The sequence below is a fragment of the Suricata suricatta genome, chromosome 8 (assembly GCF_006229205.1).
Source record: "Suricata suricatta isolate VVHF042 chromosome 8, meerkat_22Aug2017_6uvM2_HiC, whole genome shotgun sequence".
Taxonomy (NCBI): domain Eukaryota; kingdom Metazoa; phylum Chordata; class Mammalia; order Carnivora; family Herpestidae; genus Suricata; species Suricata suricatta.
In genome coordinates, this window is record NC_043707.1 from 81,689,182 (window position 1) to 81,705,935 (window position 16,754).

Genomic DNA, 16,754 nt, shown 5'->3' on the forward strand with positions numbered 1-16,754 from the left:
GATTGTGACATGAGGCTCTGCGCTGACAGTGCAGAGCCTGCTTGGGATTCTCTCCCTCTCTCTCTGCCCCTCCCCAGCTTGTGTTCTCTCTTTCCCTCTCTCTCACAAATAAACTTTTTTTTTAAAGAAAATTTTTGCAGAGACAAAAAAGCAGACTCTGAACTATAAAGAACAAGCTGAGGAGAGGTGGGTGAGGGGATGGGTGAAACAGGTGAAGGGGATTAAGAGCACACATGATGAGCACTGAGTAATGTATGGAAATGTCGAATCACTATATTGTACACCTGAAACTAAAATAACATTGTGTATTAATTATACTGGAATTCAAATAAAAATATTTAAATTAAATTTTATATAAGAATTTAGTTACAGAGAAGTATGACAGGGCAATCAAAAAAGACTCTCAAACATAAAAATACACACAGGACAAAAATCTGTGGGCCAAGTAGAATGGAAACAAAGAAAACAATATGAGGGGCACCTATGTGAGTCAATTAAGCCTTCAATTTTGGCTCAGGTCATGATCTCACAACTCGTGTGTTCGAGCCCCACATCAGGCTCTGTGCTGACAGCTCAGAGCCTGGAGCCTGCTTTGGATTCTGTGACTCCCTCTCTCTCTGCCCCTCCCCTGCTCATGATCTGTCTCTCAAAAATAAATATTTTAAAAAATGAAAAAAAGAAAAAAAATTATGTGAGATTTCCTAATACTAAAGAAGAGCTTAGTCATATACTTTTGAAAATGGATATCTTGGGTCAGATTCCACAGGAAACACTCCAGAACAAAGGTTTGTATGCGGAATGTTCACTGGGGTGTGCTCCTGCGAATGACAGTCTGGGAGAGTGAGGGAAGCAGAAATGGATGGAAGGACAAGATGGGCTGTGATGTCATGACCCCAGGAGCTTGATTGTCCCGGAGGCGGCAGCCCATCACGTGCGTTGCTCTGGCGCTCTGGTGATAGAACACAGCAGAGAGAGCGGTTCTCTGAGTCCCCACTATAGACCAGTCACCGATGTCAGCTGTTCCCTCAGGACAGAGCATAACTTTGGAGTGGTAGCTCCCTTCAGTCAAAAGCACTTCCTGTGGGGAGACTCAGATGCCAGCCAGCAGCAGACCCCACCCCAGCCAGGGAATGAATGTATTGACTGAGAAGGGGTTTCGTGTTGGCACCCCACAGCATCCAATACATGGATAAAGTGGATAGGAAATTGCGATAGCATTTTGATTTCTTTGAACCCAGTTAGGAAGGAGATGTAACCATTTTACCTTATAACACCCCACTTTATAATATGCTAGAAATGACATCTGTAAGTACTATTTAAACTTATAGGAACCTTTGTGGATGTCAATGAAAAAAATGTGTGAGGGGGAACTGACGACTTTCCAAAGCTCTCTCAGTGGTTATGTAAGCAAGTATTTGAAGAGCACTGGTGTAATGGACCAGGTAACTAGCACACGGCTGCTGCTTCTCTAGCTGCAGGTGAGTTGCTAAAATGTTGATTAATGAATGAAGTTTGTTTTGACTACATACTATTGAAGTGATTGTCAAGAAAATGAACGGGGTCATGCAGCTTGCGGTTGCTACAGGGAAGAAGAATCCCAGCACAGTGTCTAGCCGTTTCTAGGGAAGGAAGTGTGCCTCTGGTGTGCGTCTGAGTACACAGTCCAGGCAGTCAACAGTTGCACTCAAAGAGGGACTCAGTGTTAAAGAGCGTGGATTAGTAAAGTCTTTCTATAAAGAAGCAGATACTACACATTTTAGGTTTTGTGGGACATATAGTCACAGCTCTTCAATCCTACCATGTTTGGGCAAGAGCAACCATGGACAATACTTACATGAATGTGATTGTGTTCTAATAAAACTTTATTTACAAAAGAAAGATAGCATGCTAGATTTGGCCTGAACACTGTATCTTTCTAACCTGCACTAAAAAGCAATCAAGTAAGTAATTCTGAAACTATGTAGACCAATCCCCACTACCCAATATGTCACAGAAGCTTTAGTTTTCAAAAACACTCCCTAATCATAAAAGTTTGGAAACGGCAGGTGTGAGGAGCAAATTGCCCTTAAATCCCTCAGTGGGATGGATGATTTATTAGAATCTTTCTTTCTTTTTAGGACAATTATTAAATCTTAGTCAGGTTTTCACTCCATCCTTCCCCTCCTTCACCATCTTCTCTGGTACATCTGTTAGGGTGCAAACATGAGGGTGCTGCAAAAAAGGAACCCGAGAGTTCTGACAATCACACTTCATGTAACATGGGCTGACTTGTTCTGCAGTAGAGTGTCAGCTCCATGAGAGAAGAAGCATGCTCTGTTCTGGCCCATGTTCAACTCCCTGTGCCAAGAACACTGTCTGGCACGTGGCACATGTTCAATAAATATCTGGTAAATGAATGGCTAAATGATACAAAATGCGGATTGAGATAATGTTTTATAGGCTGTCCTGAACATTTAAGCCCAAATTTAATTGAAGTTGATAAGGTGCAGGGAGCATCTAAATGTGTTGACTGAAAAGGATATTTTCATTTAATTTTATAAGTAACAGGGACACTAGAGATCAGAGATTCCACCATTTCGTTTTTAGATGCCAGGTTGAGAAAGCAGTGGCCTAGAAGGTCTGAGGACTGGGCTACGCGTTGGTTAGGGACAAAGTGAAATCAGAACTCCTGTCTTTAATCTAGAGCCTATTTCACTTCACAATGTGGCTGCTCATCAGTCAGAGTTTCTTTCTGGAGATGCAAAATCCTAATTTCTCATCAAATCCCATTCTCTAAAACTTGGTGGGTTGTTCTTGTTTGTTTTGTTTTGTTTTTAGGACAGCTAACCTAGTCCTTGCTTTGCAAACACTGAAATGCAAGTTTTCAAATGCAGTGCAGGTGAAACATTTTGGTTGTCTGGATTATAGATGTTTCTAAGGTTATCATTGCCTGTTTGTAATCCCCACGGACAATGCAAAGGCTTATAGCTAGAGACAGCAGAAATCCCACATGCTAGTTATTTTATGCACACACGCATGTGCGCGCGCGCGCACACACACACACACACACACACACACACACACCTGTCACTGATTAATAAGAAAAGAAAATCTCTGAGAATGAACAAACTCTCCCCACTGAACTAATCATAATGTTAGTGGCTGCTGCCTACTTAGCACAGAATTCTGCGGTGGAATTCAACAAATTACAAACCTATTTAAGCATGTACAGATTGGCTTAACAACTCAAATCTAAATCCCTGGTTCTCAATTTTGGCTGCACATAGAAATCTCCTGAGGAAATTTTTTAAATCTCTGAGGGCGAGAGTCAGGCATCAGGATTTAAAAAAATCTCCACAGGTGATTAATACTTGTAGTCAAGGTTTTGCACCACAGACTTAAGTCTGAGTAAGTCCTGATTTGAAAAGGTAGACTGTAATGTGATTTCAGAATTCTAACTTAACAGGTATAATACAGTGTAACACATTTTGCTTTTGCTACTTTTCTCATTTTATTCTTTTACTCCTTTGCTCATTAAGCCTCATAGCGCCATGAGGAAGGTGCTGTTAGCTCCATTCTATAGTTGAGATTGAGACACAAAAACGTGCAGTAACATATTCAAGTCACAGAGCTAGGAAGTGTCTCCACTGGGACTTAACCCAGAAGAAAATGGCTCCATCTGTAAAAGTTCTCAACATTTATTTGGCATTAGACTGTCCTGGAGGGCTGATTCAATCAGAATTTGCTAGTTTTTCATTCATTAGGGCTGCAGGGCAGTTGAGAGTTTGCATTTCTAACAGTCCCTATATGGTGCTGATGTTGCAAGGGCAGGGACCAGACTTTGAGAATCTAGAGTTCAAACTGTGTTTTAAAAAGCACATTTAAGTGTGAGAACCACTGTTCTCCATGGTTCTTAGCCTGGGCCGTACATTAGGATCTACTGGGAAGCTTTAAAAAGCCCCAATGCCAGAGCGCCTGAGTGGCTCAGTAGGCTAAGTGTCTGGCTTCGGCTCAGGCCATGATCCCACGGTTTGTGAGTTTGAGCCCTGCATCACACTCTGCTGACAGCTCAGAGCCTGGAGCTTGTCTTCAGATTCTGTGTGTGTGTCTCTCTCTCTCCTGCCCCTCCCCTGCTCATGCGCACTCGCTCTCTCTCTCTCTCTCAAAAGTAAATAAACATTAAAAAAAAAAGCCCTGATACCAGGCTGCACTCCAGACCATTAGAATCTCTGGGGAATAGGACTCAGCATCAGTCTTAAAAAATTTTTTTAATGTTTTATTTATTTTTGAGACAGAGAGAGACAGAGCATGAGAGGAGAAAGGGCAGAGAGAGAGGGAGACACAGAATCCGAAGCAGGTTCCAGGCTCTGAGCTGTCAGCACAGAGACCGACGGGGGGCTCAAACCCACAATCATGAGATCATGACCTGAGCTGAAGTCGGAGGCTTAACCAACTGAGCCACCCAGGCGCCCCAGCACCCGTCTTTTTCAAAGCTCCCCACGCAGCTACCATGGAGAATCAGTGCTTTAGAGTCTACTCTCTTAGCCACAACCTTCTGTCCTGCCCTCCACGTGGAGATGAAGGCTTCCAGAGTGCCGCACGGCCACAGTTACAAGAGTAACACTGGTCTGGGTGTGGTGAGCACCAGGTGCTGTACAGGAGTGTTGAATCACTGTGTTGTACACCTGAGAGTAACACAACACTGCATGTTAACTAACTGGAATCAGAATAAAAACTTAAAACACAAGAATAATGTTGGGATCATTGCTCTGTCACTGGAGAGGCAGTATTTGAGTTATACTCTATTAGGCACCATGATGCTTATATTTTTTTTTTCTTTTTTAGTGTTTATTTTTGAGACAAAGAGAGAAAGAGCATGAACAGGGGAGGGGGGCAGAGAGAGAGAGAGAGAGAGAAAAAGAGAGAGAAAGAGAATCCCAAATGGACTCCAGGTTCCCAGCTGTCAGCAGAGAGCGCAACATGGGGCTCGAAACACGAACTGTGAGATCATGACCTGAGCCAAGGTCGGAGGATTAAAGGACTGAGCCACCCAGGCGCCCCAGCTCCTTGATACTTATAAACGTCCTTCCCATCACCATTGAGGTTCCCTCTAGAGGAGAATACTTGGGGCCCCTGGGTGGCTCAGTCGGCTAAGTGTCCAACTTCGGCTCAGGTCATGATCTCATGGTCTGTGGGTTTGAGCTTTACATTGGGTTCTGTGCTAGCAGCTCAGAGCCTGTAGCCTGTAGCCTGTTTCAGATTCTGTGTCTCCCTCTCTCTCTCTGCCCCTCCCCAGCTTGTGCTCTGTCTCAAAAATAAATAAATAAATAAAAATAAATTTGTTAGAGGAGAATACTTCTCCATCAATAGTGAGATGCTGTTGTTTTCAAATCTTAATCTCTATTTGCAAATTGTAAGATCTGTGAAGCTCAGTCTTCATGGATTTGGGGGTGATTTAGCTTCTGGCCAGCCACCACATCTTAAATGCCATTTTTCAACCAAGAGAGTTTGTATACATGGTAATTTCTAGCCCATGTGTCTCCTAAGAATCAGTGTAAAATGGCTGAGCACTCTGAGTGACCCAAGTCAAGGGATTTCCACTATACTGAGTACCTCTAACCAAGATAATAAATAACTTCAGACTTGTCCAGTTCACACCTAACAAGTGTTTCAGCTGGTCCTAAGGTGTTGGGAAAGGGTGAAATTCCAATGTAGATCCACCTTGCCTCCCAAAAGTTATGTCCTGGGAACATCAGGGTAGCATAATCAAGAATGGTTTGAAGAAAACCAATAAAGAGAACAATAAATCAGATAAGGGTAACCTGAAGGAAAGAGATGGAAAGGGACAGAGGTAGTCTGGATTATATCTTGTTGGTTTAGAATAGTGATTTGAGTCTACAGGTCATTATCACATAGACCTTGCATTGTTCTCCTAAACTAAAATCTCATAGTTAGCAAAAGAAAATTGGGCAATAATTCTAACTTTTATTTTACAGATGAGCAAAAAAGCCCTGAAAATTTTCTACCTTTCTGTTCCTAAATGTTGCATTCTGTGTAATTTCTCCAGGGCTATCTGCCAATTCTCTTTTATTTATCTGTGTCTAACCTTCTAAGCTTGTGCTTTCAACAATTTTTCCATTTCTTAGAGTTGTATTTACTTTTTAATCCAAATCTACCTGTTCATTTTTGATGATCACATGCTGCTTACCATATTTTTCCTACTTCATGTAATTTTGTTTTTAAAATTTAGTTCTTTCCTATTCTGAAATGGATTCTTCTAATATCTAGCATCCCTGGCAGCTTGGATCTATAGTTTGTTCTTTCTGCTGACTTTCATTCATAGTGGTTTGTTTCTCATTTGTTTGTGAGTATTGAGTTAATCTGAATTTGTGAATAATTCCCTCGGGGTCCAGTTTAATGTGCCAGTCTTTAATAAATCTTCCCCTCCCCCTCGTGTGGGCTTGTGCTTACCCAGATAACTGATGATTTTAGTTCACTTTTGAAAAAGAGAGTTTCCTTATTCCCTGCAAGTTCAGCAGTAAAATAAAAAATTAAGATTCTTGCAGAATCTACTCTCGGGATAATGAGTCTCTGTATTACAAAAGGCAGACTTTTTGACATAATCTTCAAAATAGTTACATTATTTAATTGTAAAGTAAGAGAATATATATATTTTTCAAAATTTATAGTTAACAAGTTCCCCAAAATAAGGTTTGGATCAACTATGAAGATACCAGCAACAGAGACTAAACTTTCCAGCAAGTAACGCTTCTTAAATGATGGTTTAATGCAATTGTCTTAAAATGGTTGTGAAGAGATTTTAAAATTGCAAAGCTCTTGTTATTGGCATTTAACATTGTAGTGCTCCATTTAGTAGCATTTAAAATTGTAGTGCTCTTGTTGGTGGTATTTCTTCCCATATTTCAACTCCAGGGAAGAGTTCATACATGGGTCATGGAACTAACTAGGTGGTATGAAACTTTAGAGAAGCAAAGAATTGACATAGTCTATCTCCTGAGTACTCACCTCATTTTTCAATTGCTTTCACTCTCTTGTAACTTGTCCACTGCAGCTGGGAGAATAAGGGCTTAAGGCCCCTTTTGATTTGATTTAGAGGTGAGGAACAGGGAGTGGGCCAATGTCAACTTCTGGGTTTTGATATTGTACCAGAGTTATATAAGATGATCCACTGGAGGAACTTAAGTGAAGAACACACAGGCTTTCTCTGCCCTCTATTTTTGCCAACCCTGTGAATTGATCATTATTCAAAATTAAAAGTAAAAAAAAAAAATAGTGCAGAAAACTAGAGTAAGGTTGAGGCTAGCAAGGGGAGATTGTGTGCCTGGCTCTGACCAGGCCTCCAAAGTGCGAGGGTGGGGGGGTTGGGAAGGCATACTGGGGCTGCATCCAAAAGGACCCTGGGCCAGCCCTAACTACTGACAACAAACATCATTTCCTGCTGTGAGATGCTGAGTGACCCGGCAGGGTGGCAAGCCCTTGGATGAAGGCGTGGATGGTCAACCATCTTCTCCTTGGAGATCCAACTAATAGATCCTTTCAAATGTAATGTTGATAGCTATTCGTGCCATGTTTACAAATAAACACCATAAATTAGCACCACAGGAAAAATGGACTCCAGAGGGTCTATGAAAATAAAAGAAAACGTGACTTTCAAGGCACATTGTTTAAAATTAAGGGGGTATAGGCGGATCTGTTTTTAACCAGGCTAAGAACACTAACAACATTTGTAAACACTTATAAACATTTGTAAACACTCCTGTTTGTTGTGGTTCTGATTAGTTGCAATGTATACTTATACTATGAATAATCACTTTTGATATAGTACTAAGACATTTGACAGGAAAATTGGACATAAGGAGGTGTCTCTTTGTGATGCTTGAGCTGTATTAATATTTTAAAGCAATTAACAGCTTAATGGATAGGGTGGGAGAAAGGAACAAACTAATTTGGCTTTAGCAAAGCAACTTGAATAGTATCCACTACTCACTGTGTTATGTTTTGCAGAATTTCCATTTGTATTAATAACTTATTACTTCTATTAAACATGCATTTTCCCTAAAGCCTAATGTTTCTTCAGTGGAGACCAATTAACTGGGACAGTCTTTTCTTAGCTAGCCAATTATTTTAATTACTAGAATTTTAAAAAATGTGCTTTCTTTGCACAGATTTGACTAGTTGAATCTGCCCCCCAAATGCACGGACTCTGTATTCTAGAAGAGGGGAGGTCTTTGGTGAACGATGTGGTTGCCAGAAATACTTATAGAAATTTGGGGCTCTGCAGAGCAGCAGACAAATAATCTGTTTCAATACTCCATTGCTTTTCATTCTCCTCTCTAACTCAGTGTCTTTCCATCCAGCAGTCTGCTGTTAATAATTATTGATTAATTAATTAATTAATTCAGCTTCCGTGTTGTCTTTGTGAAGAACCACGGCTTGCAAGATAGACAGGCAACTAACTACTGAAACTAAGGAGGAGCTACAATGCAGTAGGCAGGGCTCTATTGTCACAAAACGTGAAGGTTTGCTCCCTTATTCTTTTGGGACTGGTACTAAAAAGCACATGAAGCCCATATTTAATGAGCATTGAAATGTTAAAAGCAAAAGTAATAAAAAGACATTGCATTCATTAGACCTCCATGGAGGTGAGGGAGGCTTCCTCTTAAAGAATGAGGAGGACCATAGACACAGAATTTGTTTAGGGGGCTTAGTGCCCTCCCAGCAATGCCAGGAGGCTGGTTATTTTCATGCAAATGACAGGACTTCCCAAAAGGCATGCAAAAAGTCATTTCCAGCTTGCAGAGAGACACTGAGCACATGACTAGGGAGGAGGATAAATGCCAGTGATGATGAGGCGGCTAAACAGGAGTGTCCAAATAAACTAGGAAAATGAGAAAGCAGATGGGTGCAATGAGAGAAATATCAAGGATCAAGAAGGAAGAGGTAAAAATCAGCTTACAGAAATTTAGAGCAAGGGTAACAAACATCTAGAATCGGTACCGCTTTTGCTGGTGATAGGGCGACTTACAGAGGCATGCTCAAACACACCTAAGAACCAAAACCGAGTGAAAACGGTGTAAGATTCATTTAAAAAGGAGGCCACGAGAGCGAGGTGGTTCTAATACCTCAGTCTCTTCTGTAAGCAAAGCAAAACCTAAGACTATCAACGTCTCAAGTTTAAGAAATCAAAACCTAATTACAACCAATCACAAGCAGCCAACTAAGGTTTCCCAAATAAAGCAACTGCTTAAGCTATAGGCAATCAAATAATTTCCTTGCTTTGCTTCCTTGTCTTTTCTATAAAAGTCTTGCTCCCATTTCCTGTGGGTGGAGCCCTCCTAGCTACTTTTGGTTGGATGCTGTCCCACTGAAATAGATTTTCACTCAAAGAAACTTAACATTTTTTTTAATGTTTATTTTTGAGATAGACAGATCATGAGCAGGGGAGGGACAGAGAGAGAGAGGATGACAAAGAATCTGAAGACAGGCTCTAGGCTCTGAGCTAGCGTCAGCACAGAGCCCGATGCGGGCCCGAACCCACAAACCGTGAGATCATGACCTGAGCCGAAGCCGGACGCTTAACCAGCTGAGCCACCCAGGCACCCCAGTTTATGTTTAATTTAACTGCATTGCAAATCTGGTTATAATTTTATCCATGTTGTGCCTTTTGTGTTATTCTCACATTGTTTCTGTTATATGGCCTCAGCTGTAGGACCTTACCTTTGGGCTTGTCTTACGAACACTAAAATTTTCTCAGTCTTATAAACACTTAAATTTTCTCAGCCACAATCCTTTCATAAGCTTCCAGGAAATAAATTATTAGCCCTTGGTGCTTGCTTGATTCCCCTCTTAGTCATGTTATATCAAGCATGGCCAATTGTTATGGGACATTTATCATGTGCCTCACACAGGGATATGTGCTTTTCATGCATTTACTTAGTCATCTCTGGGAGGTACAAGTGGGGAATCTGAGGACCAAAGTGACTGAGTAACTTGCCCACACGAGGTCATACAATGAGGGGGAAAAAATAGAACTTTACCAAGTCTGACACTAATGCTCATCCCTTAACCACTCTGTCAGTGCTTTTCTTTCTTCCTTTCTTCCATTCCTTCTTCCCTCCTTTCTTTCTTTCTTCCTTTCTTTCTTTCTTCCTTTCTTTCTTTCTTTCTTTCTTTCTTTCTTTCTTTCTTTCTTTCTTTCTTTCTTTCTTTCTTTCAAGAGAAAGAGTGTGAGAACAGGGGAAAGGGGGCAGGGGGTGGGGGAGAGAGAGAGAGGGAGAGAGAGAGAAGTTCAGCGTGGAGTCCAATGCAAGGCTCGATCCCACAACCCTGGGATCATCACCTGAGCCAAAATAAAAGATAGATGCTCAGCCGATGGAGCCACCCAGCCACCCCTTTGCCCATGCTTTTCACAGTGTGGTGCCAGGACCAGCAGTATCTCCTGGGAACTTGTTGGAAATGCAAGATCTTCGGCCCCTCTCCAAAGATTCTGATTCTAAAACCCTAGGGCTGAGGCCCAGAAAAAAAAAAAATTCTGTCTTTGAATAAACGCTCTGGTAATGCTCACACGGGCTGACATTTAAGAACTGCTTTATGCTATTCTGTTTCCCACAGTTTTGTACTTGGTATAGGATAAACATACGTCATCAAGTGTCCCATTCATTTTTATTCTGATTACTTCAAATTATCCTCAATCTTGACATTGATTTTTTTTTTTTCCCTTAGACTAATTTGAGTTTCAGGAAGTGGAAAAAAAACCCTGAAAGAAGACTCTGGTATTCTTCACTGAGGATTCATTTTTGAAGTGGTGTTGAGCAGACCATCAATTATTATATGAGTAGAAAAGTGAAGGGCAAACCAACATTCAAATGATTTCCATTGCATTTCCTGGTCTTGCCAGAGTCTTACCCTTTACTGATTAGTTGAGATAAAAGAAGAGATGGAGGTTAGTGAAATCAGTGAGCTTCAAACCCTTTTTTAAAGATGGTGAAGATACCTTTCTTCTGCATATGAGCCCATTGCTTAAAAGACAGATACTTGAGATAATATTCTTTTTATCTCACTAATTACACAGAAAGCCCGGCTGAGAGTGCTTTGAGATGTGTCCTCATCAGCAGGGCTTGGCACTCATGGCAGTGTTTTAATTCAAGAAGCCTAATTTAATTAGTGCCCTGCCACTGGGTCGGCCGCTGTGCTGCCTTGGATCTCTGGCCTGAGGAGAAATGGGCAACCCCTGCTCTTTTCATTTCCAGTTAGCCTCATAAAAGGTAGGATGTCCAAGGAGGGAGAGGAACTTTGCTTCTCCATCATGTTTTGCATACGGTGCTAATTGAGCTGACAGTGTCGGACCAGAGTCTGTTACTGCAGCGGCCGAGCCTTCAGCTGGTACCGGGAAGGGATTGCAAATGTCAAATGGTTCATCTTTGCCCTCGTGGCTTTTGAAATATGGAAGGGAGCGGATCAGGGGGAGCTCTTCAGTCTGCATGCTTGAGTAACTGCAAGCAACACAAAACTAGGATAGAATAAGGTATTCAAATCCTACTGGTAATGGCCACACTATCCCTCCCTACTTTGCCTTCCCAGTGTGCTAATGAGGAGAGGAAAATGTGAAACTCCTTGGCTTCCCTAATTGCTGTGCTTTGCCCTCCTAACTTTTTTGTTCCTGCTTATCACGGTGAGAGGGTGAGAGTCTTGCTTCTGTCAATCATTTCTGGTTCATTCTGCCTAGAAAATAACAATGTGTATTTTTTGAGCCTTGAGATTATTCCAGCTCCTTCTTTTCCATAATTAACACAGAGAAAATGACGATGATTATATTTTTGGTTTTACTTTGCAATAATGAGCCACAGCAATCAGGAAAGGTTTGTTTTTTTCTGGTCCCTGAAAATTTTCCTGGGGTAATTCCCAAATTTTCCCCAGAACGGCAGAACTGCAGATTTCCTTACTGTTACCACAGTTCTGGATTGTGAGCATTTGCTATTTTTAGTCCTTTTTCTCCACACAATGGAGACAGTACCGTGTAGTGAACAAATCACAGATACTAGTGCAAGGCAAACCTAGTTTTAAAACCCGGTTCCGTTCTGTACTAGCTTAGATTCATTAGCCACTTGTGCAATAAAGAAAAAAAAAAGATTTGTCCATTTCTAGAGTTATTTGGAGAAATGAGTAAAATAATAGCACTTAAAATCATGGGCAGCAGTTCCTGCCACATAGTAAGTGCTCAATAAGTGTGTTTTCTTGCTGTTTTTACTTAGCATCCTCCTTGTTGGGGGATGCTTTTTCGGTTCTTGTATTTGATTTAAAGGATTTGATTTCTCTGCTGATTTGCTTTCAGGTGTAAATAAGACATTACAAAATAAGACCATACCTAGGTTGCTGGATCTTGGCTCATACTGCCTCAGAAGGATAAGCTCAGAAGTTTGCTGTTTGTAAGGGGGTTTTAGGGATACTGATGTTTATTTTCACATGAGAAGAAAAAATCTCCACTCTTCTCATGCTCTCCTCTTGTAGAACTTTGGCTGCATGGGATTTAAGAGTAACAATAAACTACATTTACAGCACTCTCTGCTAGGGTGTTCCAGGACCTATACAATGCACTGTATATTATTTGCAATTCTTATAGCAGCTCTACAAGAGAAATGTTACTTATTACCATCTTACAGATAATAAATTTGAGCTCAGATGGGTTAAGTGACTTACCCAAGGCTACACAAGTACTGAAAGAGGTCTGAGTGACTCCAGGGAGAGAAGGAAAGAAGAAAAGAGGGGAGGAAGGAGGGGAGGAGGGAAGGGAGGAAGGAGAAAAGGAGGGAAGGAGGGAAAGGGAGGAGGGAGGAAGGAAGAAAGGAAGGAGGGAAGGAAGGAAGGGAGGGAGGAAGGAAGTAAAGAGAAAGGAAAGGAAATTAAGACAGAGCAAGAGAGAGAGAGAGAGAAAGAAATCACGTCCTTCATTTCAGATGTATTATCTAGCACTAGCCTTTTCTTGTACCACTAGCACCCATTTTTTCCTCTTTCCCAGGGAAATGTCAGCTTTGGAAATAATTTAACCCAAATAATCACTCTGTTGGAATAACTCTTTCCTGGTGCTGCTGTAATTTGGCTTACAATTATAGCTAATTGAACATCTTCGAAGTGAGCTCAGTGCTGCATGCACATAGAAAAAAACATAATGTGCTAAGCATGCAAAAACATGATCACAGAAGTTCATTTTTACCAGCAGAAAAAGAAAGCAATTAGTGAGACATTTTTCAGCACGGAGGAAGAAGCACGCGCGCACACACACAAACTTCCTGATCTCCAGACGAGCTATGAGGTGATCGCTGGGCCCCATTAAAAGTGCAGTAATGAAAAGGGCTTGTGAGCTACAGGTTGGCATCTGTGAAAAGGTTCCCCTTCTCAGGAATCAAGACGTATTAGTCTCATTATTTGCAGACACTTGACAGGAGCCGGAGGGAAGCAGTAACATAAGGAGATACATTGTGGAGAGAGGAGGTGGCTAATTAAAGGAAACAAAGAAAGGGAGCGTCACAAATTTGTTCTAGAAAATCCCCCTCTAAAAGGGGTATTTCACATGTAAACTGTCCTTCCTCAGGACCTGACCCCATTCCAGGGAAACTGGAAGGGCTGTGGCTTTACCCCAACACTGTCTTGATTATCCGTATAATCGACATCATACCTACCGTGAATCTTTTAGTTAAAACTGGTTATTAACGGACTTAATTACTTTTACTATTTTTTTTTTTTAACTTTCTAAGGGATTCTTTTAAACTCAACTCATAAAAGAATTAAGGCCATTAGTACCCCAGGCTAGGAGCAGGCTCATTCCCTAAAGCAGCCAGAGCTGAGGCCTGGAGAGAGAGGCTTAGAGATGGGGACTCCAGCTAGCCCTGTACTAGAAAGCTTTATGCTTTTATGGCCACTGAAGCTTCTAGTTACTGCTTACTTAGAAAGCCTGGTGGCAACTTGCTAGCTAGGAAAGAGCACCTATGACTCCAGAAGAATTGGGTGGGGAAACGAACAGGCTGGGGTCTAAAAAGGAGTGAATCCAAATGGAAGTTCCATGTTTTTAACTTCTACTGGACTGGTACGGGGCTATTCCCAAGCTATTCAGGGGACTTCCAACTTTGCAACCGCAGGACTAAGAAAAGGCTCAGAGAGGTTTTAGAGGCGAGGTCATTGTTCTGATAGAAATTGCCCTTAAGAAACATAATTTCTAATTGGCAGGAGGAGAGGGGAGGAGGAAGGGCTCACCACAGACATGGAAGGAGCAATCAGCACTTTTCCCCCTCAGCTCCATTTGTCTATGAGCCCGCCATTACTCAGGAGGAGAAGAAAGCAGATTTGCCTAAATGCAGTCAAAGCCCGGGGGTAGATTCCGTTCATTGCTCTTCAAGCTCCTAGTTGTCCTCTCAAAATTTAGAGCAGTGGCTCTCATTCTGGGGCAATTTTGTCCCCCGGGGCATAAACAGAAATGTCTGGAGGCTTTTTAGGGGAGCTGTTACTGGCATCTGGGAGTAGAGGCCAGGAAGCCGCGAAACACCCCGGTGTGCACTGGGCAGCCCTCACAAAGATGATTCCCTCTGACAGGTGAGATCTGGAAGCCTTGATGTGAAGTCTACCCAATCTTCCTTTACTAACTTTTTTTTTTGTTACCAAGATTAAAAGCAATAATCATCACACTGAATTTTCATAGTTTCCTGCCTTTTTTTTTCTTCTAGGTCTGCCTTTCTGCGGAAAAACTATTTTGTCTGGCAGAAGCATTCCTGTCTTCCTGAGTGGAATGACCATGGACAGCAGACTTTCTCTCTCTCTCATTCTCTCTTGTAAACTCTACCCCTGATGTGGGACTTAATCTTGCAGTCCTGAGATCAAGAGGCCGGGGCTCTACTGACTGAGCCTGCCGGGTGCCCCCAGCTTCCTTCTTTGGAAGGAAGACCACTGGTACCTCAGACCCCCTCCCAGTGCGCTGTGCCGCACTCTGGTATGACAGCAGGTTTGCGTTCGCAGATCAGTTGTCATAACTGTGCCAGTAGCATTTATGACACCTTGATGCTGACAGCAACAGGATGCTCAGACACCACAGAGCACTTGGTATGAAGTAGAAAGGAGGCTAAATAAGTAAGTGCAGTATTTTGCAAGTGTCTCAGTCTAAAGGTCATTGCTTCTTTGTACCAACATGTCTTAAAGAACATGTACTCAGAAGTCTTGTTGGAATGAAATATACTTCTGAATCCATTTTGGATGCCAACAAAGAATCTTTAATCACAGAGCTGAACACTAGAGGTAACTTAATGAGAGAAGAAAATGAACAATATTCTACAAAATCAAACCTATGGCTCTCCACCACAAGTCTACAAAATTCATCTAAAAGAACACAGTAATTGTGAAGTGCCCACCACAAACTCAGGCCCCATCTCCAAGCAATGATATAAATTTGTTCTTTCAGTTACAAAATTCAAACCAATTCTTTACATGCATTCTGTTCTTGGTTCCTTTGCATTTCATTCCTTAACCACGAATCCAAAGCCCAACTTGTGGTAGAGAATTAAAGAGGACCAGTATAAACAAGCCAATTTAAGGAGACCTTAGAGGGTAAAATATTATAATTGGAAGCCAGCCTGCCACGGTAGGAATTGTTGCTGTCAGTTTGGGGGAAATCTCTCCTTAGGTACACGCAGAACGCTGTCAGCCGCTGTCCTCAAAGCTGCCACTATTCCGGCAAGAATGGAAATGCATCGGGCTCATGGGATCAGACACATAGCCTGCATCAGAATAGAAGTTCACTGTTACTTATCGGCCTTTCAGTTCCTCTTCCCAATTTTTGTTAATCAGTCTCACCCCCTGCACCACAGAGCTGCCAAGCGGCTCCTCCCAGCTCATGTGAACAGGGTCTGGACAAAAGTTGCTGGCAAGCCATTGTAAAACAAAGGCAAAATTTAAAACGCAAGCACAGAGCTGAGACCAGAGGAACACAAATGCTAGATGTATGATTTGGACCAAGCTAGCCAAGTTGGGAGTAAAGAAGGGTACAGTTCCAAAGAGGGTGTATCATGATGGCTAAGGTCAGGGGCTTTCATGTCAGGCCAATGTGGGATTAAACCCTGGATCCTCTACTTACTGGTCCTGTGATTTTTGTCCATTTAACCTTTCCAAGACTCAGCGTCTTTATCTGTAAATAGGAAACTAACATCACTTATTCGACAGTCTCTACAGTGTGCGACACAGTGAGTGCTGAGCAAATGGCCATTAAAAAACAAGGTAGAACTAGCAGAGAGGAAAAAGAAAGAGCCACTCCCTACAGCAGGCTGGCTCTGGTTGGGTTTTGTTTTGTTTTTCCTCCCTGAGAGCTCGATTTTTAAGTGGATTTCAATGCTTAGGTTTAAATACCAGTGGTATTTGATGCTCATTGAAGTGATAGCCCTGACCGTGTCCACAGAATGCAGCCGGAAGCTCAGGATCAGGCCGCTGTCCTAGAGAACACGGGACATGTTCAGGGAAGCGGTTAACTTTTCCAGTGCAAGTGAGGAAGCTGTTCATTGCTTCTGGGAAAATGGGCACATTTGTCAACAGCTACTGCTGGTTTTGCTCCCTTTGATAGCTGAGTTTTCAGAACCAACTCAGCCATCTACATTTTCATCAAGGCATCTAGCAATACGCAGTTGGATGGGCTTATTTATTTTCATAAGAAGGGTTTCTGTCAACATCTCTCAGGCAGCACATAAACTCTCCAGAGAGGAGATGCCGGGGCTGCTGCTGAC

The 16,754-nt window shown here is 42.0% G+C and overlaps 1 protein-coding gene across 3 annotated transcripts in view; it reads right to left on the reverse strand.

Annotated features, from left to right (window-relative positions):
* Nucleotides 1-15,584: 15,584 nt before the first annotated feature.
* LOC115298812 (serine/threonine-protein kinase TNNI3K-like) overlaps nt 15,585-16,754 on the reverse strand; it is a 275,419-nt gene continuing 274,249 nt past the window's right edge. For all 3 annotated transcript variants that reach the window (XM_029947943.1, XM_029947944.1, XM_029947942.1), the window contains one exon: nt 15,585-15,758. In XM_029947943.1, the coding sequence (XP_029803803.1) occupies nt 15,682-15,758 (77 nt within the window). In that variant the 3' untranslated portion in view covers nt 15,585-15,681. The remainder of the gene's footprint in view (nt 15,759-16,754) is intronic.